The sequence below is a fragment of the Orcinus orca genome, chromosome 13, assembly GCF_937001465.1.
Source record: "Orcinus orca chromosome 13, mOrcOrc1.1, whole genome shotgun sequence".
Lineage (NCBI taxonomy): Eukaryota > Metazoa > Chordata > Mammalia > Artiodactyla > Delphinidae > Orcinus > Orcinus orca.
In genome coordinates this window covers 25,540,282-25,567,107 of record NC_064571.1, presented here as the reverse complement: position 1 = coordinate 25,567,107, position 26,826 = coordinate 25,540,282, and the positions used below count along the sequence as shown (strand labels likewise).

The 26,826-nt window shown below is 52.8% G+C and overlaps 5 protein-coding genes across 8 annotated transcripts; 2 read left to right on the top strand and 3 right to left on the bottom strand.

The window, feature by feature from the left end:
- The first annotated feature begins 100 nt into the window (after positions 1–100).
- Positions 101–2,881, top strand: WBP1 (WW domain binding protein 1). The gene is made up of 4 exons (XM_004277105.4): positions 101–665; positions 1,640–1,742; positions 1,862–2,038; positions 2,213–2,881. Exons 1-4 carry the CDS (start codon positions 597–599, stop codon positions 2,611–2,613), a joined length of 750 nt encoding a protein of 249 aa, XP_004277153.2. The 5' UTR covers positions 101–596; the 3' UTR covers positions 2,614–2,881.
- A 158-nt stretch (positions 2,882–3,039) lies between these two features.
- Positions 3,040–8,925, bottom strand: MOGS (mannosyl-oligosaccharide glucosidase). Its single transcript, XM_004277106.3, has 4 exons — positions 6,301–8,925; positions 5,887–6,113; positions 5,199–5,395; positions 3,040–4,993 (listed from the first exon to the last, which is right to left on the bottom strand). The coding sequence occupies exons 1-4, from the start codon at positions 6,650–6,652 to the stop codon at positions 3,250–3,252; spliced, it is 2,520 nt and encodes an 839-aa protein (XP_004277154.1). The 5' UTR covers positions 6,653–8,925; the 3' UTR covers positions 3,040–3,249.
- Positions 8,926–9,075: 150 nt separating this feature from the next.
- On the bottom strand, positions 9,076–11,849 carry MRPL53 (mitochondrial ribosomal protein L53). Its single transcript, XM_004277107.4, has 3 exons — positions 10,803–11,849; positions 10,592–10,704; positions 9,076–10,499 (listed from the first exon to the last, which is right to left on the bottom strand). Exons 1-3 carry the CDS (start codon positions 10,892–10,894, stop codon positions 10,366–10,368), a joined length of 339 nt encoding a protein of 112 aa, XP_004277155.1. The 5' UTR covers positions 10,895–11,849; the 3' UTR covers positions 9,076–10,365.
- A 69-nt stretch (positions 11,850–11,918) lies between these two features.
- CCDC142 (coiled-coil domain containing 142) lies at positions 11,919–18,749 on the bottom strand. Of its 4 annotated transcripts, XM_004277133.4 has the most exons (9): positions 16,814–18,746; positions 16,438–16,524; positions 16,209–16,358; positions 15,944–16,074; positions 15,758–15,871; positions 13,065–13,179; positions 12,672–12,849; positions 12,347–12,546; positions 11,919–12,186 (listed from the first exon to the last, which is right to left on the bottom strand). In XM_004277133.4, exons 1-9 carry the CDS (start codon positions 17,874–17,876, stop codon positions 11,930–11,932), a joined length of 2,295 nt encoding a protein of 764 aa, XP_004277181.1. In that variant the 5' UTR covers positions 17,877–18,746; the 3' UTR covers positions 11,919–11,929. The 4 variants fall into 4 exon arrangements, with proteins under 4 accessions (XP_004277181.1, XP_033256451.1, XP_033256452.1 ...); XM_033400560.2 differs by lacking the exon at positions 16,438–16,524 and having other exon boundaries at positions 16,814–18,745; XM_033400562.2 differs by lacking the exon at positions 12,347–12,546 and having other exon boundaries at positions 12,045–12,186; positions 16,814–18,749.
- TTC31 (tetratricopeptide repeat domain 31) lies at positions 18,003–25,995 on the top strand. Its single transcript, XM_033400563.2, is given in 11 exon segments — positions 18,003–18,169; positions 21,631–21,859; positions 21,995–22,079; positions 22,525–22,614; positions 22,695–22,768; positions 22,876–23,079; positions 23,392–23,440; positions 23,516–23,609; positions 23,703–23,844; positions 24,059–24,160; positions 24,351–25,995. Coding segments are annotated over 11 exon segments (1,533 nt in total). The 3' UTR covers positions 24,648–25,995.
- The last annotated feature ends 831 nt before the right edge of the window (positions 25,996–26,826 follow it).

Sequence of the window (26,826 nt, the reverse complement as noted above, 5' to 3'; positions counted from 1 at the left end):
GTACACACATCTTGCCCCCACCGGAGCTTGCGTCGAGGCCTGGGAAACGTCCACCAGGCCCAAGAACAGTAGCCAGCCCCCGCCCAGACTCCAGCCGACATCTGTGACCCTGCCTCTTCCTGGCGTGGTTAAGCGTTTGGCGTCATCTGGAAAATAGGACTCAAGCCAATCAGCGGGAACTTTGCTGTTCTGGACGGCCGTTCATTGGTTGATAACGCAAACCCGTTCTGTTGTCCATATTGGCTGTTGTCACTGTCAGTCAGGGCCATGGGTCGAACCTTACCCCACTCTTTGTCTGTGCAAGCTCTTGTTGTCTGGGAGAGTGGCGGAGGCGCTGCTGTAGATTGGTCACAGGGAGAAGCCTGTGATCTTTCCTATTGGCCCATGTGTCTGAGGGTGATGTGGATTGGTAGGACGGAACAACCTGGGTGCTAGTTGGCAGAGCTCTGGCTGGATGGAAGGTCCGGTTGCGAAGTGATGGTGGAGGCAGCGAAGATGGGCCGGGCAGGGACCATGGCGGTGGCGGCAGAAGTGGCAGGGGCGGGGTGGCTGGCGGTAGAGGAGACTGTGGTCTTCAGGGGGCTGTAGGCAGAGGCATGGCTCGGGCCAGCGGCGGGAACGGCAGCGAGGAGGACTGGGGGGCACTGCGGGTGCCGCAACAGCAGGTATCCCAACAGCTCCAAAAGCCTATCACGACAGCCATTTATTTCTCGTTCCCCTTTCCTTGTCCCTGCCTTTTGGGGGGTGGGGGAGGAACTCACGGAGACAAAGGTACTGCGAAGTTCCTAGATATGTTCCTTGCACCCTTTGTCTAAACTTTGTAATGTACTGTAGATGCAGTTGACTTGTGCCTGCAGCTTCATAGACCCCCATCCCGTGGCTGCAGTGGAAGCTTGCAGTGGCTCTCCAGTGACCAGAGGCATAGCGAGGCCCCAGGGAGGCTCCCTCTGTTTTGCAACTGTTATTTGTGATGTTTTTCTGTGTGCCTATTGTCACAACCGAGTCTGGCAGCGTCTACTCTTGAGGGAGCAATTTGGAGAAGAGCTGGAACCCAGACTCGCGCCTTGGATGCCATCCGTTAGCATCCGCAGCAATCCCATCTGGTTGGGAGCCCTGCTCTGGGTCTCACACTGACCCGCCTCTACCCTAGGAAGCCTGAGACCCAGGGGTGGAAAGATCCAGCTTGGGAGTGGGGATTGGCAGACCATGGGGAATGATGATGAAAACAGCTTTAGGAATTACCTTAAACTCCTTACCCATTGTCTGAGACTTTGAGATAGCTCAGACTGTCTTCTGGCTTCTGCCAAAATACTCCCTTAACAGAACCCTGGGGAGCCAGACCTGAGTATGAGAGAAGTCTCTTATATGCAGAGCTGAAATCTGCCTCTTTGTATGTCCACACCTTGCATCTTAATCTTGGTCTCTAGACTGATTCTTGCTATTCCAAATCCTCTTCCATGCTGGCAGCCCTTCAGATATTTGAACACTCCTCTCAGCATCACTCTTCCCTCTCCCCATAGATTTCTATGAGCTAAACTTGGTTCACAGGGTGGGATTATGTATGTGTATGCAGGGGCTGGGGATGGACAGTGCCTTGGGCTGGAACCTCCCTTGGTTCTAAGTGCCTCCTTGCTCCCAGCTTCGAGAGCTGTGCCCAGGAGTGAACAACCAGCCTTACCTCTGTGAGAGTGGTCACTGCTGCGGGGAGACTGGCTGCTGCACCTACTACTATGAGCTCTGGTGTGAGTCTTCAAGAGGGCTCTTCTTGGGTCCTTCTGCCCACCCGCCTTTGGACCTCAGCCTTCAAGGACCCTTCTCTGCCTGGGAGGTATCTAAGACTCTCCCTCCTCACTTCCTGCAGGGTTCTGGCTGCTCTGGACTGTCCTCATTCTCTTTAGCTGCTGTTGTGCCTTCCGCCATCGACGAGCTAAACTCCGGCTGCAGCAACAGCAGCGGCAGCGTGAGATCAACTTGTTGGCCTACCACGGGGCATGCCATGGGGCTGGCCCTGTCCCTCCCGGTTCACTGCTTGATCTTCGTGAGTGACTTGAGGCTCTGGGCTCACTACCAGTGGTCCCTCCCAAAACAGGACCCTGATTCATCCCACACTCCCTTTTCAAACATTTCAAAGCACACTTTTTGCTAACAGGAAAGAGACCCCCCCCCCCCCCGCCTTGTTGCCTTCCACCAACCATGCCATTCTCTTCTGCAGGCCTCCTCAGCACCTTCAAACCCCCAGCCTATGAGGATGTGGTTCACCGCCCAGGCACACCGCCGCCTCCTTACACTGCAGCCTCAGGCTGCCCCTCGACTGCTTCCAGTGAATGCACCTGCTGCTCCTCTGCTTCTAGCTGCCCTGCCCACCAAGAGGGAACAAATGTGGAAGATGTTTCCTCCCACCAGAGTGACCCTCCTCATCAGGAGGGTGAGCCTGGGGCAGGGGTGAGCCCTGCCCCCACACCACCCTTCTGCCGCTATCGCCGCTTGACTGGGGACTCAGGTATTGAGCTCTGCCCTTGTCCTGACTCCAGTGAGGGGGAGCCAGTCAAGGAGGCTAGGGCTAGTGCCACCCCACCAGATGTGGAGGACCAGTCCCCTGTGCACGGCCCCTAGATCCTGTACCCCAGGTCTCCTTTGGGGCTGGCTTCCAATGAAGGGGACATCCCATAAGCAATTTGGGGAGGGTGGGTGGTTTACTTGCCCACCAGAAACAGCCCTGCTCCCAACTCCCTGAGTTCTCCTCGGCCTCTCCCTGCCCACCTAGAATCGGTCTGAAAGGGCTGGAGTCCTGAGGAGAAGGGCAGTGTTTGGAGGACTGTGCTAGCTCTATCTCCTAAGACATACACAGGAGCCTTTGATCTCATTAAAGAGATGTGAACCAGCTGCTTGTGGATTTGGGTGGACTAGTGCTCAACTTACTGCATTGCACTTGATTGGAGGGGACCTCCAATCCACCTACTCTGAAGGACAGCAGGCAGCCCTAAGGCCTGGACTGAGCTAAGACCTCTTGGTGAGGCAAAGTTGGCAAAAGCAATAGAGTTTGACATGGCTTTCCCATTTATTTATAAAAATAGACTCTGAATTCACATTCACTCCAGGGCTATGTGGGATGTCAGTAAGGAGACACCTGAGATGAGCTGAGGAGGGTTTGAAGCACTGGTACTTGAGGGCTAGGGGCAGAAGTGAGAGACCTTGTCCCTCGACTCCAGAGTGGCATAAGGGGCCTGGCTCCCCTCCCATGTTCCCCCTTCAATAGTCTTCAGCCATGGCCAGTAGGACAAGGCTGGTCCAGCCCTGGAAAGGGCGGCAGCCCATGCCTCGCCCATCCTGGTCACTGTATTGCTCCCACAGGAAGCCCGTGGCCTGGTACTGCCGCCTCACATTGCTCACCAGATTGGTACGGAGTTCTCTGTGGAGCTTGGCAGCACGGGCCTGGTAGGGACCCTTCAGATGCCCATAGTAGTGAAGAGCCCCCAATGCCAGGTAGTTGACATTGAGCCACACAGCACCTCGCCAGTAGGGAGGATCATGCTCTGAATTGCGCTGGCTGTAAAAGGGGCTGGTTGCTGCAAGGGAGCGCAAACCAAAGGGGCTCCAGAGCTGGCGGCTATCAGCTACAACATCCAGCAGGGGTCCAAGGCGGGATGAGTTGGGGTCCAGTAGCCTCAGCAGGAAGGGAAAAAGACTGACATAGCCCAAGGCATCCACATACTGTAATCGAGGGTTGGGCCGGCCCACCACTCGCACCAGGCCCTGAGGGGGTCTAGGCTTCAGCTGCACTGCTTTTGTGTGATTCCCAAAGTCTGCAAAAACTCCTAGCTCTGGGGCCCAATGCAGCTCATCCAGGCTCTCCTCTGCTTCCAGGGAGGCAGCCAGTGGGCCCAGCTCTGCAGCTGCCTCAGCCTCTCCCAGCCGCTCCGCTAGCCGCATCAGCACACGGGCACCCAGTGCCACCCAGCACCGCAGGTCCAGGTGCCGCTCAGTGGATGAAGGGTGTGAAGCCCGGGGATAGTCATCCAACCCTGAAGGCAGCGTCTTGGGGTTCAGTAGGGTTGGCAAGGCTGGGTCCCGGCCCCGCCAGCGGTAAGACAGTGGCACTGGCCCTGCCTGGCTCTGATGAAGCCAGGAGAACCAGGCACGCAGGCGGGGGAAGGCCCTGTGGAGGAAGGCATAGTCGGCAGGGTCACCACCCTCTAGCATGTGGGCTATAGGCAAAAGCAGAGTTGGGGGGTTGGCGTGGGCTGTCCGTTGCACCAGGAACTCTGAGGGCACCCGGGCTCTGGCCTCATCCCCCAGCACCTGCTCCCGCCCAATCCAGCCGTCAGCATTTAGCAGCCCCAGCCAGTGGCCTATGGCCTCCCGGGTGAGCCGGGGATCCCACCGTTGGATCACCAGCTGGTGAAAGCCCTCGTCCCACAGGAAACCTCGCGGGAAGAATGACCGGGAGGGCACTGCTGTGAAAAGAGGGACAGGTGGAAAGAGGACTGGGTCCACCTTCTGCTTAGACCCCTCAACCTCCATGTCTGGCAACACCAGACCCTGTCCATAGAAGTAGCCAATACCACCAAGAAGACCACTGAGGGCAACCTGACCCAAAGCCTGCTCCTCAGGGCTCAGGCCCTTCTCCTTCAGCCGGAAGGTCTTCTCAAAGCGCTCTCTAAAGGCTTCAGCATGGCTTTCCAGGGCCTGGGTCAGCAGGCTGCCTGCCAGCTGCTCTAGGGCTTGGCTTCCTCCTGCCTGGGCACTGCCTGATTCAAACACCAACTCCACAGAAAAGGGGACTTTCAGTGTCACCTGTTGTATCAAAAATTGCCCTTGTCCCTGTCCTTGCCCACTTGGGCCTCTGTCCTCCCACTTCAGAGATCCTGGCAAGCCGAGGTAGCGTTCAGGGGAAGCCCCTGGGGGCCGATGCTGAAACCAGTTATTTAGGCGGCTCTTCACCATCTCTGTCAGCAAGGGAAGTCCTGGGTTGGACGACCAGAAGACATTGTAGCTTGAAAGGAAAAAGATAAACAGGAAATATTACTCAGGAGGAAGTGGTGGGGATTATAAAGCGAAAACATGAGGTGATCAGGAGTCAGGATGGGAGAGTCTTGGCAATGCAGGGAACATGGTGAAAAGAGGGTAGAATGGGGGAGATGGAAATCAGGCTAAGTCAGCATCCATACCACCACCCCACACTCTCTTCCCCCAATTACCTGCCATACTTGGGGGCTGTATCTCCTGGACTGGTTGGTGGCATAAGTGTAAAGCGGAAGTCACCAAGTTCACTGGTGTGTCCACTGATGAACTTCAACTGCCCCTTAGCTCCAACCTCTGGCACTAGGACTTCTTTGCCATCTGTTACCACATAGAAGAACAAGGACACCAAAGGGAGAGCAGAGGTACCTGAGGCCTGGGAGACCAATGAGGACATAAAAACACAGCATTAGGTTAGCAGTCTCTCCCCTGAGAATCAGCCTTAGGGAAAGGGACACCAGGTGAGAGCAACATAGTAAACAACATACATCTAGCAGTGTTGAGGGTCACTGAAAGTAAGCACCAGTGGGATGAGATAAAGAGCTCTGCACAGGGTTCTCTGGGAAATAATAGTACTTTTGTCCCATGTACTATGCTAAGAACTCTACGTATTATTTCCTTTAATTCTTACAATTCTGTGAGTTAGGTACTTTTTTATCTCCATTTTACAGACAAGAAAACCAAGGCTTAGAGATAGTAAAAAGAGATGGTCATACAGGCAAGTGTTTAAGGCAGGCAGCAGATTCAAACCAGGCAGCCAGGCTCAGAGCCCCTGCTATTAACCCCCACTTTATCCTGCATTTGCACGCAGCAAAGGAAGGGTGGAGGAAGTCTGGGCTAGGGGAAGGGTGTCCTGAGGGCCCTGACCTGAGGCTCTACAGTCACTCTCCAGCTCCAGTTCCCTCCGTGTTGACCCCCAGGCCTCTTGACGAACTCAGTGGTGAGCCTTAAGGCCCCATCCTGGATGTGTTGCCGCCCGAAGGAGAGACCGTCGTGGAACTCCCAGCCATAGGGACCCACGCCGTCCCCCTGCTCACACGTGTGCCTGAGCTTAGGGGTCCCCGGGGTGGTGCCTTGCTGCGCCCACATCAGTCCTGGGGGTAGAATGGCCAGGTAAGTCAAAGAGAGAGCAGGGGACCTGTCCCTCTGGGTCGCCGAGAACTTCAGGGTCATCCCTCTTAATAACTCTCCTGATCCACTCCTCACCACCCTTGATCTGGCGCGAAGCTGGGGCGCCCAGATTAAGTGCCCGCCTGCCTGCCCGCCCCGCGTCCAGGTTACCGGTGAGGAGGGGCTGCGGACTGCGGGTCTTCATGCCGAAGTAAACGTGAGGACGGTAGGTGCCCCAGAAGAGGTCCGGGGCCACGGCGGGGCTGGAAGAGTCGGGAGGCAACGCCGGGGGCGCGGAGTGCAGCGTGACAGCCCGCCGCGCACGGTGCCATGCCAGCAGCCAGCATCCCGACAGGCCCAGGGCCAGAGACAGGACCACGACGGCCAGAGCGGCTCCCGCAGCCGCGCCCCGGGGCCTGCCGCCCCGGCCTTCCCGTCGCGCGGGGCCGCCCCGAGCCGCCCTCTCAGCGGTCCGCGCTCCGTCTGCCGGCGCTCCGCGGCGCCGCCGCTCGCCCCGAGCCATCCTTGCACGGAAATCGGCGTCGTGGGGACCCGGAGAGATGGCCACAAAGCCCGGGTCCCTGCTCGCCTCCTGGGCTCGCGCGCAGCGCCTGGAACACCACTGATGTGTCAGCCGCACCCACCGGCCCGTGCCTCCCCCTCCGCTTCCGCAGGAAGTCCCGCCCCTCCACGTCAGGTTAAGCCCCACAGCAAAACAGCGCGGCGTGGCGTAGGGCCGGTCCCTGGGGTCGGCCCTCTGGGCCGCGTCCACTGGATCGGCGTTTATTCGGCGTTCTCACGCAGTTGACAGGCTAGTAGGAAAAACCAATCACATTTGTCTTTTTTTTTCCTTTTAATAACTACTGTATATTAAGAGCATGAGACGCTGTCCTAAGTGTTTTACATTTAACCGCTCCCCATATCGCCCCAATCAGGTGCCTGAAAACCGTGGCCTAGAAAGTTAAAGTAACTTGGCCCTGGCTACAGAGCCAGGAAGCGGCTACCCTGGAACCCAGGTGTATCTGAATCATATTGTCCACACCTATGCCTTCTTTCCTAGTGAAATGGAGTGGATCCAAGAGGACCTGTGATTTTAGATGTCATACCTCCACTCAGTCTAGGATTCCTTATCTAGATAAACCCTAAAAGGACCATAATGGTGGTAGCTGTACTTTTTTTTCTTTTTCCTTTTCTACAACCCAGGAAGCAAAGGCGCTTAGAGGAAAGATTGCTTATGTCCAGGTCAGGGAAGGCTGTAGGAAAGAGGTAGCATCTGCACCTGATGTTGTCCTAGAAGAGCCAAGATTACATTTGATGATGGTTCAGAAATACAACTTAGGGCTTCCCTGGTGGCGCAGTGGTTGAGAGTCCGCCTGCCGATGCAGGGGATACGGGTTCGTGCCCCGGTCCGGGAAGATCCCACATGCCGCGGAGCGGCTAGGCCCGTGAGCCATGGCTGCTGAGCTTGCACGTCCGGAGCCTGTGCTCCGCAACGGGAGAGGCCACAACAGTGAGAGGCCCGCGTACCGCAAAAAAAAAAAAAAAAGAAAAAAGAAATGCAACTTAGATTCATAGTTACTTCTCTCCAACAGCTCAGCATAAAAGGTGTTTTCATAAAGTACAAATCTCTATCATCCTCTAAAAAAACCCTACTCCACACCCTTATGCTAGTCTAGCTATAATCACACCTTCCATCCAAACTCTAATTATACAAAACTACTACTTTATGCTGCACACCCACTTCTTCTTTCACTATAATCTGACTTCTGGCCCCACCCTCCACTGGTAGACTTTTTACTCATTTAACAATCACCTTCTGACCAAACCCAATGGTCAGTCCTTTCTTGCTACCACTGCACCTGGTCCACACCTATTCAATATATTGTAGCACTTAGTATACACACCTGAGTTTCACCATTCATCTTTGTATCTCAGTACTAATCAGTTGAAGTCACAAGGTTGATGCTAAATACTGGTAAATTCAACAAAAGTTTATTGCACACTCTGTATCAGGCACTATGCAAGGTGCGGGGGACACAGAGAAAACAGCCCCAACCTCAAGTTCAAAATCTATAAGCACAGTGCCAGCACTCAATCCGTGTTCACAGCAGTGTTTGAACCATCCCTGTTTTTACAGATGAGTAGTTAATCTGGCCAAGGATAATAGCCAGTTAACCATGGACCTGAAGAACTCAAATCTAGGTTGTATCCTTTCGTCAATGAAGAGGCCTATAACACACAGCCTCTTAGATGCTATGCTGTGCTCACTCAATATTCTAGGCAGTTTACAGATATCAGTTTATTGATTGATTGATTGATCTTTGGCCACGCTGCATGCAGGGATCTTAGTTCTCTGACCAGGTATTGAACCCGTGCCCCCTGCAGTGGAAGAGCAGAGTCTTAACCACTGGACCACCAGGGAAGTCCCAGATATCAATTCATTTAATCTCTCAACAGTTCTATGAGGTAGGTACTATTATCCCCATTTTACGAATGAAGAAACAGGCACTGAGAGACTAAGTAATGTGTCCAAAGTTACACAGCTACTTAAGGGAAAACCTAGGATTTCAATCCCAGGCATTCTGGCTTTTTACTACACTATACTGTCTCCTGATAGTTTTCTTTCCTTTAAGGGAGAGGGGGGAAAACCAGTCCTTTGAAGATATCACCGTCTTAAGAGAGAAGCAGTAATGGGGTAGGAGGAAATATATTTGGTGAAGTACACAGCAGCCAGTGTCCAGAGATTCTTGATTGCCTAGCTGAATATTCTGAAGTTTTTCTCTAAACCAGTGGCTATTTTTTCCTACAACCTGCAGTAAGAAATAATTCTATACTGCAACCAAGTACATGCAGATAGACACACATACACATACTTCATATAATACCTATATCTATATTCATGATACGCTTAAAACAAGTTTCTTAAAGAATACTTCCCAGTCCATGTGCCATCTACTGATACTTTTTATTCTATTTGTTTTTAAAAGGCTGATTTGACCCCCTAAATTCACTTCATGATCCACATTAATGGGTGGTAACCTAGTATGAAAAACTTTAGGCAGGGTGCCTAAAAAGGACTTTAGGCACTGTTCTCTGAAACAAGTTGTAATAATAAAACCAATGATATGCTTTGGAAAGATAAAAGTAAGCAGCAGCAAAAACGGTTAGCAAAAAGGAGACCAGGTGGGAGAATGCAACAATAATACAGGAGAGTGAATGGAAATGTAGAGAACATTTCAGGAGCTTTTGTTTAAGACAGAATATTATGAACTTACTGACTGGATATTCAGGGAGCGGGCAGAACCAGAGATAATGCTGTGGTTTCCAGCTCAAGTGGCTGAGCAGATGAAGTGCCTTTTAAAGGAATGAGGAAGTCAGGGGAGGAGGCAAGTACAGATGACCCTTAAACAATGGGGGTGGGGATGGGCGTTAGGGGCCCAACCGCTCCACAGAGTTGAGAATGGGGGGATAACTTTACAGTCAGCACCCACAGTTCCACAACCGCAGATTCAAACAACCACAGATCGTGTAGTACTTATACTATGTATTTATTTGAAAAACAGGCATGTAAAAGGACCTCTGCAATTGAAACCTGCATTGTTCAAGGGTCAACTTTAGAGAGTATGTAAGATTATCGGGTTAGGGTTAGACAAAGAGTGTTGGTGGGATTTGGAGAAAATTGGTAGTAAGTACCCTGACTATAGCACAGAATCTGAGATTAGAGCCAAACAGAAATGTAGCGTTTAACCCAAGAGGGTAGTTCAAGTCATGACAGAATATGAGATGCCCCAAAAATAAAAGAGAGAAGAGAAAGAAGGAGAGTAGTATGCCTTTATGGTTAAAAGAAGAAAAAGGACCTGAGTGGAAAAGAAGTTACACAAGGGAGGGAATTAAGAGTGGCGGGTGCTACTGAAATGGAAAAATGAGGACTGAGATAACAGCATTTCTAATAAGAGTAAGAGGTACCTTGAGTAGTGTTGGAAGAAGCCAAATTCAAAAGGGTTAAGCAGTGAGTGATGGTAAGAAAGTGAAATAAAATTCAAATTTGTCCAGACCCCTCCCCATCTTGTCTCGTCCCAGAAACACTGGTTGGATTTGTAGTCACAGGGCTCTTTCTTTTCTCTTTTGCGCTCTGTGGTCTTCTAGATAGTGATTTGAGTAATTAAGTCAAGCTCTTCTTAGATGTGTCCTTAGCAGTCTTAGGTGAAAACCTGCTTGTTGGTCTCTTCCGCGCTGTCAGCGCCCGGTACTGGCGCCCGGCTTGTCCCCGCTTCCCGCCGCAGCCCTGGCCTGGATGTGGGAGGCGAAGGCAGTGAGCATTTCCTGGGCGGTGAGGTGCGCGCCGCGCATAATCAGGCGATGCCCGTCTCCTGGGGAAGAAACAAACGAGTAAGGCACCGGGAGGACGGCGGGGCCAGCGCCGAGATCTAGCGACTCCCTCCCGACTCCCAACCAGACCCACCGAACAGCACGTCCACGCAGGGCTCGGAGCCGTCGTGTCTCACGTCCGCTATCACCGAGCAGTTGAGGTTGGTGCAGCGAACTTTCTCGCTGCTCACGGCCTGGAGGAAGGTCCTGCGGTGAGAAAACGGCGTGAGCGGCCGGCAGAGGGGGCTAGACCCCCGGCGGGAGGAAGGCGCGCCCCTCGCGTCCGCACTCCTTCCCCCTCGTACCTTGTCGACTCCACGTTCTTCTCGAAAGGGCAGAATTGAACCCGAACCTGCTTGACAGAGCGGAGTCCGAGCCGGGCCAAGGCCGCTGCCATGGTGACCCTCACCCCGGAAGGACTCGTGCGGGCGGAAGTGTCGCTAGTACGAGACGCTGTGGACTGCTACGCGCTTCCGCAGTCCCCCGACCTCCGCCTCGTGCGGCTTCTCTGACACGGTCGGTGGTGCTGGTCCCCAGGCCGCCGCCCTGGGCTCCCCAGCCGAGAAGAGGAGGAAGGCCAGGAGGGAGACAGATAATTTCGGCACAGGGTATGGGGCGCCCAAAGTACACGGTCAGTAAACACAACCTGTCATTAATAGCCCCCTTTATCACGGTGAAGACAATAAATAGTGCAAAAGCCGTTTGCACCTGGCTCCGATAACACGTCTTTTGCAGCCTTTACTCCTCTGTACCCTGCTGTGCCAGATCTACGTTAATACCGTCTTAAGTGCTGGTCCCTTCCAAGGAGAGGGCACCACCACGGCAGGGATTATAAACCTACCAGAGGGTAAACTCCACTCGGGTAGTTTAAGATTAAACACATGGAACTCTGGAGTAGCGAAGCTTACACGTGAAGGTCCTACAGCCCAATATTCTTAAATGACTAAAAATAGTGATGGGGAGGAGAGTGCAGGGTACTATTATATAGTATACACTGTGGGACTGATTCAGGTGTATAAATTCCTATTCCACCTCTGTGGTTCCTGATGAATTAACTTTGTAGTAGTGTCCCGAACTTTTAGTGTTTAGCCTGGCTCCTGGGAGTTAAGAGGAAGTGGCATCTAGGCTCCCTGCTTTCTATTGCTTTTCCTCTTTCCCTTTCCCCTGGGATCCAACCCTAAAGCCTTACTCCCAGCATCTAGCCCCTTACTGCTAGTGTCTAGCTCTGAGATGTCTTCACTGATGGGGGACTAAGCCCAAGCCTCCCAAGGATGCTGACCTCCAGGTTTCTAAGTCCAAGCTCTGTGTAGCTTGTGGTTCTCAGGTATGCTTTCTTCCAAGCTCCCAATTAGGCTTTTTTAATATGCATTTCTAAATGTCTGGGCTTTTTCAGACAGAGACAGGGAGTTCTAACGGGCTCTGATTAGGGTCCTTAGGATTCAGAACTGGTCCTCAGGCAGGAAAGAAAAGGTAAGTGCCTGCGGGGATGCTGGTGCTGCCTCAGGGCAAGCCAGGCCTGCTGATTTCCTACCAGGTAAGCCTCAGGACTAGGTCCTTCTCCCCACAGTGTGCTTAGCAGCTGAGCTGTCTGGGCTGGGAGTGCTCCAGGTCGAAGAGGGGGCTCCAAGCTCTCCAGGCTGTTGAGGCTGCTGCTGGGCAATTCCATGGTCTGGACCTCATTACATGCACCTGGTAAGGCAGGAGTGGAAGGCAGGTGGCTGGCGGTGTGTGTGTGTGGGAGGGGGGCACACGCAGAAGCCAGATCAATGATGAGGATGGGGGATGCGGCACATAAAGTTATGAGCTAGGGGCAAAGAGAGCCTGGAGTTGGGGAGGGAGAGTGACTCACAGCAACAGGGAGGCCCCCTGTGGACTTGAGTCTTGGGCAGGGGCTGCTGCAACAGACACAGCAGGGCCCCATCCAGCCGCTGGAAGATGCTGAGCGTGAACAGAGTCTGGCGAAGTTCTGGGGACAGGCCCCACTGCTCCTCCTCCAGCAACTCCCTGACCACTCCAAAGTCTTGTCTGAGCTGCAGCGCCCCCTGCAGGCTGAAGGCCAAGGTACAGTGTGGCCCCCTGACCCTCCTGCCTCTCGGAACGGCTCTGCCCCACCCATCCCCTCTCTTTTTTTCAGTTCCATTCATCCCCCTGCCACGGCCTCCTTTTCTCCCCACCTGAACCGGATCCCGTGGGTGAGGATGTGGTCAAGCCAGGCACCCAGGATGGCAGTCAGCACCAGGCTGAGGGCAGGGGCCTGGGCTTGCTGTGGCAGTCCTTGCAGTCCTTGCAACACAGGCTCCAGTACCCTGCGGACCACCAACCCAGCATACTCACTAGGAATGCTGGGAAGTTCTGGAGTGAGAGAAGAGAAAGGACAGGATATGAGGCTAGGGAGATCCATCAAGCCCCTAATGGAGCATCTGGGGGAAGAGGGTAGGATTTCAGGGTGAGGGGACACAGAAGGTGAGGACAGGATGGAGACAGAGGAGTGGAGCCAGGATTTGGAGGGGCCAGGACACTGTTACCCCCTGAGAATCCTGGAAGGGAACGCTGGGATGAGGACTTACCAGGACAGAGGCGATGCCGCCAGTACCGACCCCGTGGCATGTGGAGTTCGAAGTCCTGTGTGGCTCGTTTATGACATTCTTGAAAAAAGAAACTTAGTGACTCTTCAGGCAGGAGCTGTGGGGATAAGGAGAAAGTAAAAGGGGCTTATCTCTGAGGGACTTGTCAAGTTATATGCTCTTCTAAATCTGAGGTGTTTAACCTGGCATCCATAAAGCCCCAGAACAGAATTGTATGGGCTTGGGCATTTTCTGAGGAGAGATACTATGGCTTTTATTGGATTTTCCAAGAGGTCTGGACCGAGAAAAGATTATGGACAGTTGCCCTAAGATTACCCTGCTCTCCTCAGCTTGGTTCAGAGGATGGAAATCCTCCATGTTAATTTTGTTCCATAGGAACGTTAATAGGAAAAAAAAAGGGAGACACCCTCACCACCGCCAGTGTTCAAAAGCAGATGCTAGAGAGAGGTCTTCATGATCTGCAGACAGGCAGAGGCTGAAGAAAGAAAAGGGAATTGTACGATCTTCTCTCTGTCATCTATAAAAGGAAGGCAAGAACTGTGTGTAGACCAGGAGCAATGAATATAACTTTCTAAGATTCAGGAACCTTTGGAATGTCCTCACACTGAATATTCTTTATAGCCACTTCCATTTCTCCAGAGCATTGTAACCCACAAAGCAAGAAAAGGCCCATGTGCTGGTTTGGTTTCTTTGGTTTGATAGGTTTTGTTTTTGGAGGGGGAGAAGACAGCAAAAAGGAGGGGTCTCTACAGCCCATCTAAGAGAAGAACTCAATAAGAGCGGTGTGTAGTGGCAGGTCTAAGGAAAAGGTGACTGTATGCCTGAGAACCTGAAGAGAGGAAAGGACCTGGCGGAGGCCAGACTTGGTGGGAGAGAGCCCATGTGGCTCCTGATACATGGGCTCTCTCCCACCAAGTCTAAATCTAAACTTTTCTTCCCTTATCCCAAACACCAGAACCCCCTTCTTCCTTATACATAACAAAGAAATTACCCTTTCGTCAACTGACATTTGTTAGGAAATTCTGCACTCAACACTCGGAAAATACAAGGTCACACTATGGGACAGTTTTTTCTGTGGGACATTACAGTCCTGCTGAGGAGAAAACTCACATCTGATTCTTCTTTTTCGTCCCAGTGCTGTATGTGGTAGAATGCCCAGAGCAGATGCCCAATAGTGCAGTCATCAGGCAGAGAAGCAAGGCATGAAACTGCTTTGGACAGTGTTTGGTTCACATGATGAGCACACTGTCCCTGCCCCTTTTGCTCTGTTCTCACTGCAACTACCAAGAGCTGGACCCTTCTCATATTATGTCTCCCCACCTCCCTTCTATCCTGACCACTATAGCTGGATCAAACTCTATCACTGTCTTCACTGTTCCCCTCCTGCTCTTACAATGGCTCCCTATCACTTATGAGATACAGTCCAAAATCTGTGAGCTGGTGTTCAGTGCCCTCCACAACTTGATGACAACCTACTCCTTCATAATTCTCCACCCCCACCCTTGAGATGCACATGCGAGGGCAAGTGTATGCTTATGTACACACACACACACACACACACACACACACACACACACACACACAGAGCGCTTCTGCTTTGGTCAGACCATCTCGCCAGTACTCCCCCAAGGAACTATGAACTCTGTTCTGGGACATGTTGAGTTGAAAGAGGCAGCAGTAAATTGAGGTATAAATGCCCAACGGGCAGATGCAGATGGTGGATTAGGGCTAAACTGGGGGCGGGGGGTGGGGTGGTCTACAGCACCAAGGCACTGTGGAATGCAGACAGAAAAGGAGGAGCGGGACAGGGACTGAACTCTACAGCCATGCCCCTATTCAGAGCAACGAGTAGACATTTGGGCAGGAAGAGAACAAAAAGCAGAGAGACATCATCCATAGTAGGAACAGATACTGTGTAAAATGGGGAAAAGCTAGACGTATAATAGTTTAATTCATAAATTTAGAAGAAAATAAGAAAATATTAGAAGAAACAGCCAAGAGTGGATGGAAGTTACCAGTGTGGAACAAGGATCAGAAATTGAAGTTGGGGAGGGGCAATTAAAGTGCTATTTTTTCATTAGAAGCCTTCTAAAATAATACTTTATTTCAGTTTTAATAAAAGTACAAATTACGCTTTTAGAAAATAGGAGAAACATATCAAAAACTAGTAAATAAAAGGAAAAGTCAATCATTTATCTTGCTGTTTCTCTACAAATTATACCTCAAAGTAACCAAGTAATTTATGAGGGCAAGTTTCACTTTATAAGAGTAATCCAACTAATAATGAAGAAGGAATGATAGAATTGGAATGTCACCACCTTGCACCCTCTAATGAAATAACGGATATAGACAATGATCATCAATCATCAGTGGCTGTTAACATCACAAAATGAGAGCCTGACATGGGAGCTGGGGGTGGGATATATAAGTGAAGTAAAATTGACCATGAGTTGACGAGTATTAAAGCCTCAGTGGTAGGAATATGGGGGTCCATTATACTCTTCTCTCTACTTTTGTATTTTTTTGAAATTTTCCATAATAAAGAGAGGACAAGAAGTGAAGAGCAAGAAAAGATAAATTTAGTGGCGATTCCAAGCACTGAGTTGTTCTACCACCACCACAACCTCCCCACCAACCCCAAAGCTGGCCCCTGTCAGGTCTCCTGCTCTCCTTACCTGGATCTGTGCAGTCAGCTTCTGGATCTCCAGGCCCAGCTGCTGCTCCACCTCCAGGGCCAAGCTTTCCTCTGAGGCCAGGCTAGACAAAGCTTCTGCCTCATATAATAAAGGCTTTGGCAGAAACAGGGAGTGAGATCCGAGCCCAGCCCGGGATGCTCCCCTCCCCATTCCCTAGCTACTCACAGGTAAATCCTTCTGGATCAGGAGCAGGAAGGAACCTGGGGCCCACGCTGCCAGATGCTGCTGAGTTCTGCCCCAAAACCAGAGCAAGATGGTCTGCAGGGTACAGAGCCCCAGGGCAAGGGGGGCAGGACCTGGGGAGAGGAGGGACAGAGTATCTGAAGGGCCACAGAACACCTTTGGGAGGAGGCAGGCTTCAGAACAGATTAAGGAATAAGGAGATGTCCAGCTGTTCTCTTATCCCCCCATCCCCAATACCTTGTCTCACCTGGAGGCCGGCAGAGGAGCAGTCCTGACCTGGGTTCTCGAAGGGCATCCAAGAGAGGAGGGAAGAGCTGTTGCAAAAGTTCAGTGGTATGAGAGGATGAGGGAAGGCTGCTCTGATTTCCACTAGCAGATGCCAAGGCCTGGCAGAAGCCTGAAGGTGAGGGGGTATGGTTTGATAAGGAAGGAGCAGTCTGGGGCTTGTGTCACTGCCATTGCCCCTTCCTTCTCACCTTGATCCCAGCTCCAGATAAGAGACTGATGAATTAGGTTGTGACACAAAGAAGCCAGCTCCTTCTCACACTCCTGAGGCAGTGATGCTAGTGGGAGAAATGACTGGAGCCTGAAAACAGGGTCCCTCTTTGCCCAACACTGCCCCCACTCAATGATGGGGGAAGAGGGGAGGCTTCCCCCAAGACTCAAGGCTGGCATGGAAAGCAAGACTTTGCCTTGAAAGCCCAGAAGCTATAGCCTGAATCCCCGGGGGTGGGGTGGGGTGGGGTATGTTCATTCTAAAGAGCCTGTTTTTGTAGTCAGGTGGCAAGTGAGTGAGGTGAATACAGAAGAGATCCCAGCTTTCCCAAACACCCACCCAGGCCCATCACTCACCCTGACCCAGTGCCTGACTCAGCTGTTGTGCCGCTGCCCTGGGGTCCCTCCAGGGTCCTAGACTTAGGTCCAGACTCTGAGCACAGGCTGCCCACAGCATGGTCCAGTACTGGCTCCACAGGGCCCCAGCCCCTCCAAGCCCCAGTCCACTGCTGGCTGAACCCGTCACGCCCCCCATCAGGCCCAGTAGCCCTGGCAGCAGCTCCCGCTCCTCTTGGCACCGCCTGCGGAGCTGGTCCCTCAAGTCAGATCCCCTGAGCGCCTCATCCAGCCAACCTGCCACCTGGCAACCCCGCTCCCCCGTCAGGAGGCGGAGCACACGGGCCGGGGGATAAGGGCGCGCTGCCCCTGGAACGTAGCTCAAGGCTTTTCCCTGCAGCTGGTGGTAGGCGGGAAGTGCCAGCAGCAGGTCGGCGATTTGGGACGATAGGCCCGGGCTGGCGGGCGCCTGGCCCAGAGCCCGAAGCTGCATCTCGATAGTAGCATCCAGGCGCTGGGCGGCTAGTCCGACGGATCGTGCCAGGAGTAGCGGCTCGGGTGTCTCCTGAAGGCCGTTTCGCAGGACCGCGCCTCCGGAAGAGTGCCCCAACAGGTCGCTGCACAGCTGAGGCAAGTGGCTGGGGGATGGAGCGCCGGGACTCAGGATCCTCAGGAGGCGCACGGTCGCCTGTAGGTGGCGGGCGCAGTCCTGTGCGTGGAGGAGCTCCTGCCGCTCGTGGTGCAGCCGAAGCAACACCGCCCGGAGACGCTGCAGCGCTGGAGGGGTCGGGCCGCCAGCTGCCGGCTCCCGCCCCCAGTCCACAGCGCCAGCCTCACGGTGCTCTCCTGCGTCCGCCGGCACCGCACACCACGGCTGCCCTCTCGGAGCTCCGCCGGGCCGTGGGTCCAGGCAGGGGATACTTCGGGCAACCGGCAGCCGCAGCCAGCCACGAACGTCCCGGCGGAGAGCGCCTGCCCGCTTTCTCTGCCACTGCTCCTCCTCAGCGCCCCCGGCCTGCGCCCGTAACGGCGGCACGGTAGCCAGCGGAGGCAGAAGGCCACCAGAGCGAGACGCTTGGGCCATGGGACAGCTTGTCCGGAACGAAGCTAACGATTCCCACCTCCCCGTACTGCCCAACGCCTGCCGTAGCCGGGGCTCCGCCCCATCCCCGGAGCCGTCGTCTCCGGCCCGGGAGCCGCCGGGACCGTCATGCACTCTCTCGCGCTCCGTAAGCGGAGGCTTCTGCCCCCAACAAAGATGGCTGCCTACTCTGTCCTACTCTGCCCTTCGGCCGGTGTCGAATGCCACTTTCACTTTCGGGTCACTGTTGACGGGGATGGCACCGATTCCGAAGACTGTGGGGCTGGTCAAGCTAGGTAAGCAGGTGAGACAAGACCGGAGGGGGTCCAGGAAGACTGGGGCAGCCCCAATTAGATCTGTTTTCAGTAGGATTTTGTGCTTCACGTGATGGGCAGAGGGCTCCAGCTCACCTACCCCGAGGCCCCCAGACGCGCCGCCGCCTTCCTTTCCTATAGTCTGTCCTCTGCGGCCCGGCTGCCCGCTGGGGGTCGCTGCTGTCCCCAAACTCTGCAAGGAATTCGGTCTCTTGGAGATCCAGGGGTTAGGACTCCGCGCTTTCACTGCCGAGGGTAGGGATCAGTACCTGGTCTGGGAACTAAGATTCCGCAAGCCTCGCGGCGCGGCCAAAAAAACAAAAAACATAACTCTTAGCCGCTCTTCCGCCCGTTCCCTTTACGGTCACGCCTCTTTTCAACCTTCCGTGTTGAGCCCTGCCCGGCCCGGCCCGGCGCCGCGCGGGGCTGCACCAGGGCTTTGGAAGAGGCGTAACTGTGGGCCCTACTGCCAAGAAACACAACGCAAGTGGAGGGGGCGGGGACGACTCAACGGTGATAAATGCTTGAAGTGGGCAGGATCGGGCAGACGAGGGTCTCTTAGTTGAGGATTGGGGAGTGGGTAGGAGTTGCTTGGGGAAAGATATTATGAACAGAGGGAACAGTGTGAGCAAAGACACTAAAGCAAGGAAACGTTAAGAGTACGTCACTGAAGTGAGACCTTAGTTATGGGTTTGAGAGAAGAGGCGAGCAAGAGGGCAGCAAGTGGTTTGAACGTCCTGGTCTGGCACATGGATTTGGATGTCCTGAAGGAGGTGGTAGGGTTATAGAGGGAGGGAGAGGATCAGATTTGGGAGCACCGGAAAGCTATACTTCCAACTGCTGCCTGGTTATCTCTAAAACCAAACTCAACAAGTCCAGAAGTTAATTCATCATCTTTGCAAATTTGTTGCGTTTTCTCTCATCTTAATCTTGGTTAATAACACAAACTTCCATCCAGTTGCTTAATTCAGAAATCTGAGAATCATTCTACATATTCTTCCCCTTTTCTTTACCTCACCTGTGTAGTCAGTCACAAAATCTACTTCTGAAGTGTCTCTTCTATCAAATCCATTATTTCCATTCCTACTTCTGCTGCCACTACCTTAGTTCAAGAACTCAATCTTTCTGGCCTGAACAGTTCTAATGACCTGCTAACTAAACATTTCACCCCTAGACTCATCTCTTTCCCCAGTACAATTTCATTTGAGCATTTCGCTTCCCAGATTAGATCCACTTCCACCACCAACAGGACAAAGTGCAAACTCACTGGATCACACAGTGTTCTTCAGGCACAGCTCCTGGCTGCATCTCTATTACAATAGCCTCCTCACCCATCTGTCTGCCTTTGCTCATTCAGCACACACCTTACTGAGCACCAACTATGTACTGAACACTGTTTTAGGCACTGGGAAGAAAGCAGTAAACCAAACAGACAAAAATTCCTATGGTCAGTGAATTAGCAGTGTCTAGTGGGGGCAGCCACTCAACAAATAAATGATATAGTATGTCATATATGAGAAGTGCAAAGAAAAGTAAAGCAAGAAGGAGGATAGGGAACACTGAATGGAACTGAGAGGTTTTGCTTTTTAAAGGGAGTGGTCAGAGAAGTCCTCCCTCAGAAGATTTAAGCAGGGATCTGAAGGGGATGAAGGAGTGAGCCATTCACTGCGGAAAGAGCATTCCAAGCAGATGAAATAACAAACACAAAAGCCCTGAAATGGGAGCACACTTGGTGTATTGTAGGAACTTCAAAGGAGACCACTGCAGTTGGAGGAGGGCAAGAGGGTAGGAGATGATTTCATGAAGAGATTTGGTGGTCAGATCATGTGTGGCCAGGTAGTGAATTAAGAGAGTAGTATAGACCGTGTTTTGGGGAGAGATAGAAGGTCAAGGCAGTCCTTTTTTTGTTTTGTTTTATTTTGTTTTTTTGCGGTACGCGGTCCTCTCAGTGTTGTGGCCTCTCCCGTTGCGGAGCACAGGCTCCAGACGCGCAGGCTCAGCGGCCATGGCTCACGGGCCCAGCCGCTCCGCGGCATGTGGGATCTTCCCGGATCGGGGCACGAACCCATGTGCCCTTCATCGGCAGGCGGACTCTCAACCACTGCGCCACCAGGGAAGCCCTTTTTGTTTGTTTTTAAAGATGGCTTACACTAACTAAGGAAACAATCCTCATTAGAACCACAGAATGTACAGGCCAAGCCTTGAAGAGTCTTGCCTCATTTTGTGAATGAGGAAGCTGAGGTCCAGAGAGGTTAAATGACTTGTCCAAAATCAAACAGCCCAGTAGTGGCAGAGCCAGAACTAAGATGCAAGCAGCTGTGCTCCAGGACAGTGTTCTCTCCGGTTCTATGCTACCTGGCTAATTAAGAGAGCAATAAAAAGCAATGAATAATAAGGTTTTAAATTATATAACATAGGCTATGTTAATGCAGCTTGGTTGAGTGAGGGCAGAGATAACTGGAAACGAAAGGGTCTGGGAAGGCTTTGTGGGGAGATGGAATTTGAACTCTTGAAGGTGAGGCAAGTTGTGAGAAAGAAGCTCAGAGCCAGGAGGGATTTGAGGACAGCTGGGGGAAGACCCCAAGGCTGGAAGAAGCCTGGTGGCAGAGGGAGGACAGCGGCTAAGTAGGAGAGGATTGCAAGGGAAAACTGGAAAGGTCAGCCAGGGAGCTTTTTGGAAGGCTCCAAATCCCAGGCTAGACTCAATCCTGCCTGTGGCCCTGGCAGTGGGAGATTACTGGAAAATTCTGAGTAGGGGCGTAATTGCTGAGAGCTTGGTTTGGGGGAGAAACAGATAAAGTGCCGGGGAGAGGCCAGCCAGGAACTGTGGCACTCATTTAGGCGTTGAGGTAGCTCCAGGGTGGACTATATGGGGGTGTTCATATTCAAGGATATAGCAGGGGACACCGCTGGAAGAGCAGGTAGGAGGGCTCCATTTCAGGGGCATCAGTGTGGCTGACCTAATGGCAGGATGTCAGAGAAGCCTGGACTGAATGCCACCCTCAGCTCTTGGGAAGGCAGGTGATACATGTGAAAGTCAGGAGCAGCATGTTTTGAGGTGCTGAGCAGGGAGAGGTCGGCCAGTAAGGTTTTCCAGGCTGGGTGGCTGGTTACTGGTTGCCGCGGTGGAGCGGTCAACCCAGCCAAGCTCCTTGCTGTCTCCCAGAGTTCCCCACAACACCAACCTAATGTCCCCTCCCCACCCCCTCCCAAGACATAGTGGATTTTTTTCGACGGCTTGTGGAGAATGATCCCCAGGGCCTGCGTCGGATCCGTGTGGGTGGGAGCGGCAGGCGGCTGCAGCTGTGGCACCGTGGTGGGGAGTGCAGGGGCCGGGCCCAGGGATTAAGGCTGGTACCCTGGTTGGGGGTGGGGGGGGCTGGCTTTCAGATGCTCCTCTCTCTCACGTTCTTCCTTTCCCTTCTCTTTCTCCCTCCTGACAGACTCCCTCCGGACCATTTCTGTTATGAGGGGGAAACTACTGGACAGAATGACAAGGCCAAGGAGGCTGAGAGACTGGGCACCTCCTGTGGTCTCCAAAAGTCCTTCCTATACCCTCCACGAGGGTCTAAGCCCTGCCCTCAAAGCCCTTCTGCCTCAGCATCCTGCCTCAGTGACTCAGACAACCTGCTTCAGGTGGCCATGCCGCAGAGGCTCCTGCTGACTGAAGAGGTGAGACTCTAGTTCTCCCAGTCTCCAGATTCCCATGTCTATATTCTCTCCTAATCTGGAGCTTTCAAGATTCGTTCATACTGCTTACCTCCCTTTCACTTTCTCTTTTCCTGCCACCTGCCCTTCCTCTTCCAGGAAGCCAACCGCCTGGCTGAGGAGCTGGTGTCCGAGCAGGAGCGCATGAAACGGAAAGCAGAGAAGAAACGACTCAAAAAGAAGGGAGCTGGAGGGCAGAAGGAGTAGGGGCCCAGAGGGACTTGGGGGAGGGAAGAAGAGAGAACTCTAGATGGCCAGGGGCCCCCACGGGGCTCAGGGACTGGAGGGTCTCCTGGAGGCCATTTGGTGCCGTGGTTCTAGAGTCACACTATGCTGTCTGGGCTGGAATCTGCCTCCTTACTATGAGCCCTCTGCCTGATGACCGTCTTACCTGCTTTTTCACCTGTAAAATGAGGATGACAACAAAACCTACCTCATAGAGCTGCAAGGATTAAATGAGATAGTGTATGCAAAGCTCTTAGTATGGTACCATATATATTGTCCACATGAAGAACTGGTCTCAGGATACAACTTGTGTGTGTGTGTGTGTGTGTGTGTGTGTGCGGGTGTTTAAGTATAGTGCTCAAAATACATCTTTCTCTTCCTCGTCATTGTCATTACAACGTCATGACAAAAGGATCGGAAGCGAAGGGAGCGTTTGGAGCAGGATGGCGGGGAGTCCAACGTGAATGTCTACAGGCAGGTACCAAGAGCACCAGGTACCAGGAGGGGGGGCTGGAAAAGCAAGCAATCCCAACACTGCACCTATTCACCTTCCTGCCTCACCTTCCAGGCTGAGGCATTGCAGATGGGGATGAGAGCCCCCCGTCCAGCTCTGGGAACCCAGCTCAGGGACAGTGTTGCGAGGAAGAGGTAAGAGCCCCCTTCCTTCCCTTTACGGTCTCTGCCCACCCTCTCCTCCCACTACTCTAGGACATACCTCATCCCTGCCCCTCCTTAACTTTCCTTTCTGCTCACAGGACTCACTGGATCTATCTAGTACCTTTGTGTCTCTGGCTTTGTGCAAGGTTGTGGATTGGCCCCCCAGTGCCTGCAGAGAAAAGGGACTGAGTCAGGAGCCCCAAGGCAGGAGCTTGGGTCCCCAAGAGAAGATGAGTTAGGAGGAAGGAAGCACTCCAAAAGAAGAGAGCTCCAGGCAGAGTCATAAGGCAGAGATGAGGAGGGCAGAAGAACCTCAGCTGGAACCAGTGGAAGGGGTGCCAGAGGGCTCTGGGAAGTTATGCAATCTAAGGGTAGAGGGCAGTGATCAGTAGAAGGAGTTCTCTGGCCCTAGGATTAAGAGACCTGGGATCCAGCTCCATCACTGTCACCCTGACCCAGGGTAGTTTCCTCTGCAAGAAAGTAGGGCTGATGCCATCTTGCAGACCTGTCACGAGGATTACATGAGTTGCCTGACACAAACTGTTTAAACAAAAGAGAAGGATTTGGGAAGGCTGAGGCCTTGAGTCCTGCTTGACTTTGCTTCCCATTCCTAGGCATCTCTAGAACTGCTGGCAGCTGCCTTACAACAGAGCCAGGAGTGAGATTCTTTCTCTCTCCTTCCTCACCCATCCCTCCCTGCGATAGCCCCATCTGAACCTTCCTACCCTCTCTCCTCCCCAGAGTTTGGTACCAGCTTTGCCCAAAATGGTTTCCACTACAAGGCCGTGGTCCTCTTCACCCAGGCCTCGAAGCTCAACCCCTGGGACCACCGGTAGGTGGGGGGGTTGGCCTCTATGCTGGGATGTCAGGGCAAGGCCGGGTGCCGAGGGAGGACCTGGACTTTTGGCCACTTTGTCTTTATCAGGTTATTTGGAAATCACTCATTCTGCCATGAACGGCCGGGTCAGCCGGTGTGGGCCCTGGCTGATGCCCAGGTAGCCCTTACTTTGTAGCCTGGCTGGCCCTGGGGCCTCTTTCACCTGGGCAAAGGCTTGATGGGACTGCAGGTAATGGGTCTGAGGTTGGAAGCTGAAGAGGAATTTGAGTGGGATCGGGTGGGGATCAGGTCTACATTGACATTTTCTAGTTAAGCTACTACCACAGTGTCACAATGTTAGTGGTACTCGGAACTGGAGCCAGTTTGGGAAAGGGGGCAGTTTTAAGTTCCCTTACCCCACTGACGCCTAAACTTTCCTCTTTCTCGTTCCTCTGGGACCGAAGCGTTTCGAAGAGGCAGCTGCTGTGTTCCAGGAGACTCTGAGAGGCGGATCCTAGCCTGACGCAGTCTGGGAGCTCCACTCCTGCCTTCTACAACTCGCTCTGGTAAAGGGACCAGACCCACTCTCATGCTGAGGGGGAAACAGAGAGAACTGGCCGGGATTGCAACACCAAATGCTGCTGCTTTCTGCCTCAGGCAAATAAGGGGGATGGGCAGGAATGCATGGGATGAGGGGGGCACAGGCAGCACTGCTGGAAGGAGTATCAGGTGCCCCTCCCTCTTCTCTCTCAGCAGGACCAGCGAGGAGGAAGCCCTGGGCCGCCTCTGTCAACTGGATTCCCCTATGCATTTCCCCATGTTGAGCTGGGGCCTTCAGGTCTCCTTTCCCTCAGTTGCCCTGGAAGCACTGCTCCGAGGGCCCCTGGCCTTCTGTCTCCACCCTTGCATTATCCCCCACATCACCTGAGCCCCTCCAGCTGGTCCCTCCCCCATACTCAGAGCAGAAGACCCTGTCCTCTCCATTTCCAGGACTCCTCAAAGGGCTGGGGCATCCTGGGACTTGGGCCCCAGCACCTACCTCACACCAGATGAAGGAGGACCTGTCCCTAATAAGGCAAGGCCATGTGTGCATCCCACAGGGATGAAGGACACTGTGTGGTAGCAGTTCACTGCACATTTTGAGACCTGTACTCTAATACCACGGTTGGGAACATCCCTGGCAGTCATGCCTCTTGCCACAGAGACCTTCTGATGAGAGAAAGGAGCCCTACATCCACTGAAATAGGCTTTCTTTGGTTCTTAAGCAGATGGCTTCTTCTGGGAGCAGTAAGGAAAAATAAAATCTCCCAAGGCTCAAGAAGGGATCTGTACAAAAGTTCAGGTTTTCAGACTATAACAGACCTGGCAGTGGGGGCATTTGAGGCTTGCCCTGCTTCTTGGCTCTGGGGGACTCACTCACCGGCCAGATCTCTGCTCAGGATGGGGTCACAGTAATGAATAAGGCCCAAGTCTTGCCCTTCAGATTGACAGATGCTCACTTCTTCCTAATCCCAGTTCTTGCCCGGTTTTCTCAAGCCTGAGCTCCTCATGCCCTGTTTCCTGTCCACACTTCCATGCATATTCTGACCTCTCCTTTGCCCAGTGGTCTGATGCTCACCTCCTCCCACTGCTAGAAGATTCACCAAGGGTTTGTATTTACCAGCTTACCAGCTTCTGCCTGGAGCTGGCAGAGCCCATACATCTCCACGTACCTGCACTGCTGGCTCCCCCACTGGTGGGGCCTTAGCAGGAACCCAGGCTTCTGCTACTTTGGTCATGGTCTTTCTCCACTCCAGCACTGGGCATTGTAACCAGCCTTTGCCCCATGTGAATTTACATACTTTTTTCCACCCAGGGTCACTGCCCCTAAAGAAGGCTAAAATCCTCTACTTTCTGTATAAGAATCATGACCTCCTTCTGGTTTCTCCTCTAAGATCCTGGCAGCTGCTCCTGGCTGGTTCCTCCCTAGCTCTGCCTGGGACTCTCAGCTCATTTAAATATGGATCTGCAGGGGACTTTTAGGCCTCCAGAATGCCTTTCCTAGAGGAACCATTTATCAGGATGAATGACTCTTGCTGCCCTATGGGTCTTATTCAACACCATTTGCACCTAGAGATAGGAGATGCTGAAGCACCTCTTTATTTAAGGCTGTCCCAAATTCTTTTATTGTTTATGGTTTCAGGACGCTTAAATACTGTATGACAGATTGAAGTCTGCCATTACCAGTTGGGTCACCTTCGGCAGATTTCTTAACACCTGTGCTTCAGTTTCCTCATCTGTAAAATGTGGGCAATCCCTACCTCACAGGTCTGTTGTGAGGGCTGAAAGAGAAAGTGTGAGAACCTACCTACCGAAAGCCTGGTACGTAATGGGTGTTAAATAAACTGATTTTTATCTGCAATTGTCCTACATATTCATGATTCCAACACTGGGAAGAGGAGTATGAGTGAATTGCTGCTTATTTCACAAAATACAGAGTTTGTGGGACTGTGGTTCTCAAAGTGTGGTCCCTGGGCCACCAGCATCAGTGTCATCTGGGAATTTTTTACAAATACAAATTCTCAGGCCCCCTCTAGACCTTCTAAATCAGAAGCTGAAAGAGTGGGCCCAACAGTTCGTGTTTCAATAAGCCCTCCCGGTGATCCTGAGGCACCTGACGTTTGGGAAGCTCTGCTCTAGGACCTAGCAGAGGAGACACCCATCCAGGAGGCCATTTTGGTGGGACAGGTTTGAGTTTTGTTTATCCAAGCCTTGATCATAAGAGGTGGTAGCACTGGGCTAGAATTTAGGAAGCCCTAAGTAGCAGAGGGTTATGGCTCAGAGCCAGTTAACTTGACTGAACCCTACCTTCCTGACTAGAATTATTTGCCCTGGGAGTGCTTTGCTCATGCCCGGCTGGCCGGGGGGTGGGGTTCGGGAGAGGTAGTTGTGTTTGTTTAAGGGGTGATTATATCACAGTGCCTCCATACCAGGCCTGCTCATGTGGCCCTCTTGTCCTGGACTGGGGCTAGGAAGGTGGGACTTACATGCTTTGGGGACTCCACTAGGGCTCCTGGCCCCTCAAAGAAGGGCCACCCACCACTACTGTATGGCGTCTTTGCTTTCAGGCTGAGCTGCTCCTTGCTCTTCCAGCCCCTCAAAGAAATGTCCCCGCCCCAGTACCTCTTAGACTGTCCTGGACTCGAATCTTTCCCAAGAGCCATAGGACTCCTGACACCTTGCCTCCACTTTG